This window comes from Cynara cardunculus (genome assembly GCF_001531365.2).
Source record: "Cynara cardunculus var. scolymus isolate 2C chromosome LG 2, CcrdV1, whole genome shotgun sequence".
Classification (NCBI taxonomy): domain Eukaryota; kingdom Viridiplantae; phylum Streptophyta; class Magnoliopsida; order Asterales; family Asteraceae; genus Cynara; species Cynara cardunculus.
In genome coordinates, this window is record NC_037529.1 from 42,879,007 (window position 1) to 42,883,789 (window position 4,783).

Below are 4,783 nucleotides of genomic sequence, written 5' to 3' on the forward strand. Positions count from 1 at the left end.
ATTCACCTTGAGCTGTGACTTAGATTTCTGACGAGATTCAGATTTCTTAGTCCCTGAGGAAGAAGTTTTGCAAGCTGAAGGAAAAGACCTAGATCTTTTAGACTTGCTTGACCTCTTAGAAAGGGATGCTGTGACAATGGATTTACCTTTGTCTTTGCACCCTAARCTCGCGTTCGATGCTTATGGTTTAGTTTACAATGAATTGATCCATAAGATTTTCTTCAATCTTAATCATCTCTTTGATCTTAGAATGGCATCTCTCTAATTGTTCTTGAAGATCAAGATTAATCTTTTCATCTTTGGATTTGCCAGTCAGGACATTGTAAAGATCAACCGTCTGCATATCTGGTGCATATAGGCTATCAGAGGTAGAAGAAGAGGGTTCATTCAAGGAATGTACCTGAGTAGGAGTAGATGACGAGGGATCACTGGAGGATGATATCTCTAATGGTTCATCTTTGACATCCTTGTCCATTAGACAAAGATAGGCTATATCTTCCTCATCAGAGGATGATTCTTCAAATGAATCAGCCCAGTCATGTTCTTCAGCGACAAGACGTTTTCCTTATCATTGAGAGTTCTTCATCTTCTTATACTTCTCCTTCAGCTTCACGTATTTATCATCTTTAGATCTGAAGGAGGATGGGTGTCTAACGACAAAAATATATTGTGATACACTTCGTATAACGACAAAAATACATTATGATACACATTATGATACCAGATCTGGTTGATGAATACAACTGTAATACTACTATGATACCATTGTATTACACTCGACGTTACATCTCCAAAGAGATCTAGGTAACATCCAAAAACCTTACATCTTCTACGTTACATCTCTGACGATATCCGGATTACATCTCTAACAAGATCTAGGTTACGTCCCCGATCTGAAATGAGATCTGAACAAAAACCAGAAACCGAACCCGATCTAGGTGTGAAGAAACCAGATTTCTTGGGATATGAAAAACCGAAACCAATCTGGGTTGTTCAACAAGGGGAGTAGGAATGGTGAAGGTGAGGGTTGACGAGATGATGACCGGTGGTTGGAGATGGATAGAATAAGAAGCAGCGGTGGCCTGATATGGGCGGAGAAGGAGGCGTCGGACGGTGTTGGGCAAAGGGATCAATGTAAAGTATTGCACCGGAGAAGAAACACGTTTTGGCCAGTGATGGCGAAAAACAGGTCGTGATCTCGTCCATTCTAACACACACACACACACATCTATCTAAAAATTAAATTATTAAACTAATTAAAGTAAATTGAATACTCAACATAATTTACTAATTTACCCTTCTACTTATTTTAAGAAATTATAATAATTATCCTGAATGATTGATTCATTTTGGATCCCATGGTTACCACAAACTAAACAGTTCTCATTTGATTAGACAAATATATGTATATATATATGGTTTTGGTCGACTGTTTTTGGTTCTGTAAGGATTAAATCCTATAATTCTTTATTCTTTTGTAATAAATTTTGTCTTGGGTTCCTTCCCACTACTGATGCCTAATCACAGGTTTCCTTCAATGAGGCATGGATGATTAGCAAGAAAAAAGTCTAGTCAATACTAGCCAAAGATAACAACTTTTGTCTTCTGTTAGCATATCTTAACAGAAGAATATGAAGGTTAGGAAAACGTTCTAATTTGCCTTTTATAACTTATTTTATTGATCACTATCTATACTACATTAATAAGCATTTAGGCTAAAATCTTAATTACAATCTTCTAAGCACATAGTACTGCACTTTAAAGCCTGAATTTAAAAAATCTCTTAAGTACAACGCACAAAGCCTAATCTACAAGCTTTTCATGCAAGGGTTTTATACCCAACTTTGGAAGGTTTCAGACCCCCTATCTCTGTCACTGTCTCCTACATTTCTCTTTAAGATACACTTCTTCAACTTAAATTCAAAATGCAAAGCTTCAAAACCATGGTTCCTCTCCTCCAGATCTTTCCATATTGCTCTCCTCCACCATAATTCCTCATCTTCCCTCGCTTCACTTTCTTAGCTCTGTGAAATTTGGACTTGGGATTCAAATACAGGCCCTCGTGATCTACACAACATAAACCCCAACATCGTAACCCTTGACTCCATACACACATCCACTCCATCTTGCATGGATTGGAGAGAAGAGAGGCATAAGAGAGAAAGCGAGAGAGGTGAGAAAATGGTGTCGGGATCGGGAATTTGTGCACGGGAGGTGGTGGTGGACGCTCGCCACCACATGTTTGGCCAATTATCGTCGATTTTGGCCAAAGAACTACTCAATGGCCAGAGAGTCACCATCATTCGCTGCAAAGAGATCTGCCTCTCAGGTGGCGTGGTTCGTCAGAAAATAAAGTACATATGGTAATATGGTTTCATCTAGAAGAGGTGTTTTCTTTACATTCAGGATTCAGCTCAATTTTCTACCCATATGCCCTTCTCCAATTTTATGCTCTACTTTATGCAAAATGTTTATCAATATATTACAGTGAAGGTTTGCAATAGTTTTTATGTTCTTTATGCCTTTTGTCTAGATTTTTTTGGGTCTTTTATGGTTATTATGGTAGCTTTATTAATAATATTATGTAAAACTGTAATTTACTAATGAGGGAATTTTTCTGTCTGGATTTGCTTTGCTCAGCCTCTTCTCAATCTTGTTCAAAACAACTCGATCTTATTCACTTTGCTCGATCTCGTTAAAAACTACTCGATCTCATTCACTCTGCTCGATCTGGTATGCTCGACCTCTTTATCTCTCTATCTCGTTCTTTCCATCTTAAAATTATTTTCTCGATCTGTCATCTATGTAATTTATGTTTATAGCCTATTGTTTGTTTGGTGTTGGTCTTGAGTGCTCTATTATTGTTTTATAGCATCAGATGTGGGTAAAATTAGGTAATTTTTTATATGAAACTGGATACATATTGTGTATCATAAGTTAGATACAAGGCATGGTATAATGGTCTCTTTTCAAGTGGTGTTTTTATAATGAATTAAGCTGGCACGTATTGAGTCAATTTTTGTTTCAATTGTAGCTATGGTTAGTTAGGCTAATTGGACAACCATGTTACAAGTTACGAGAGCAGGTATATTGGGATCTTTTAATTGTGAAGAGTATAAATATGGGTGAATTTGTCTATATGCTAGAGATTGATGTGTACATGTATAAATACAAGTCCAAAATTAAATTGATACAATGACGGTTTTGAAAAATAAATATCACTGTACGTTGTACTACAACGACAGTTTGAAAAATAAATGTCTCCGTCATAGTGTTATGTTGACCGTTTGGAAAAATTAACGTTATCACCCGTCATGCTACCACCGTTTTGAAGAATAAGTGTCAACCTAAGTCGTGTAAGGTTTGAAAAAATAAACATCATCATAAGATGTAAATGATAAGTGTTAATTTATTAACTCTACACAAGCGAAACTTTGGGACGGATTAGAATAAGGCTACGAACGAGCTCGTACTTCGTGTACAGCTTGACGAAGCCATTTATCTCAAGATCAATAACAAGATTCCTAGTCTTGGAATGAGGCTCGATCGCAGCGACCTTAATTTGCTCTACAGTACGAGGTAAAAGATTGGTTGTTCATATGATCTCGTATAAGAATTCAAGAGAATTATAGCACATTTCACGAGAATTTGTATTGATGATGAAGGTATTCGAAAGAAATCCCGGATGCATATGAGTGGCTTATGTTGGATGCGATCGAAGGAGAACGAAGATTGTTCATAAGAAGTGATGAACTCGATGCTTCTTGGTCTACATTCACGCCATTGTTGAAAGAACTTGAAGCCAAGAAGATTGCACCGGATTTGTATCTGTATGGCAGCAGAGGATCCGTCGGAGCTCATTATCTGGCGGCAAACTACAATGTCCGGTGGGGAGATCTCACAGGCGACAACTGATCCGCACGTAAATGTGCTATTTTTTTTGTCAATCTTAAATACTTCGTCACATAAAAATTAAATATCTACGTTTCCATTTTAATTTGTCCCAAAACAAATGTATTTTCAAAAGTAAATAGACTGCATTATGATTTTATCTTTAATCATGTGATGAAGAAGTTCGTTAGGTTCTCTATAATTAAAGGTGAAATCTTCATTTTCTTGATTAAAAAGTGGACATTTTTCATTTTGAACATTTATTTTGGGAGTAGAAAAATATTTTTTTATGGGATTATGTCAAGGTGCTAAGGCGTCGTAGCATAAAACGCATCCACGTCATTACAATAAGTCCGATAGCTTTTGTGAAGTGTGGACCCCTTGAGGCGCACAACGAAGTAGGTTTTTTACAAAACACGTTTTTGTTTTACAACTTATTAAAATAATTTCAAGTTTTGTAATAAGTTCTAAGTATATAGGTTTAGAAACTCAATACGTTGTGCAATTATTTTTTTATTCGATCTTGCTAATACACAATATTAATCTTCAACTTTATATATTAGTTGACTTACAAATTAACCACATAAACTCATGATTCAAGGTCACACGAATATTTCACAATTGACCCGCGCTGCATTGCACGGGTATATCACTAGTATCTATATATATATATATATATATATATATATACTAGAAGAGTTCTCGTGCAATGTAGCGAGACACATCTCGATTTTAATGTTTTATTTTATTATTTGTCTATGTGATGTTATAATACGATTTTATGTGTTTTTAATAAAGCAATAATGATTTTATTTTTGAATAAAATATAAATTTGAAAAAAAAAATATCAATGTTAATATCAAATCAACTATTTAAAAGTTTTATTTTTTAT

At 35.4% G+C, this 4,783-nt stretch overlaps 1 protein-coding gene across 1 annotated transcript; it reads left to right on the forward strand.

Moving 5' to 3' along the window:
* Nucleotides 1-2,181: 2,181 nt before the first annotated feature.
* Nucleotides 2,182-3,915, forward strand: LOC112506100 (glucose-6-phosphate 1-dehydrogenase, chloroplastic-like). Its single transcript, XM_025110129.1, has 4 exons — nt 2,182-2,337; nt 3,035-3,085; nt 3,485-3,579; nt 3,666-3,915. The coding sequence occupies exons 1-4, from the start codon at nt 2,182-2,184 to the stop codon at nt 3,913-3,915; spliced, it is 552 nt and encodes a 183-aa protein (XP_024965897.1).
* Nucleotides 3,916-4,783: the final 868 nt, after the last annotated feature.

Bases quoted from the DNA above. Each gene is read 5' to 3' on its own strand.
- LOC112506100 (XM_025110129.1), top strand. From the start codon at position 2,182: ATGGTGTCGGGATCGGGAATTTGTGCACGGGAGGTGGTGGTGGACGCT. The intron at 2,338-3,034 runs GTTCGTCAGAAA...TTTCAATTGTAG, and splicing joins TCTGCCTCTCAGGTGGCGTG to CTATGGTTAGTTAGGCTAAT. The intron at 3,086-3,484 runs GTATATTGGGAT...CTTCGTGTACAG, and splicing joins GTTACAAGTTACGAGAGCAG to CTTGACGAAGCCATTTATCT.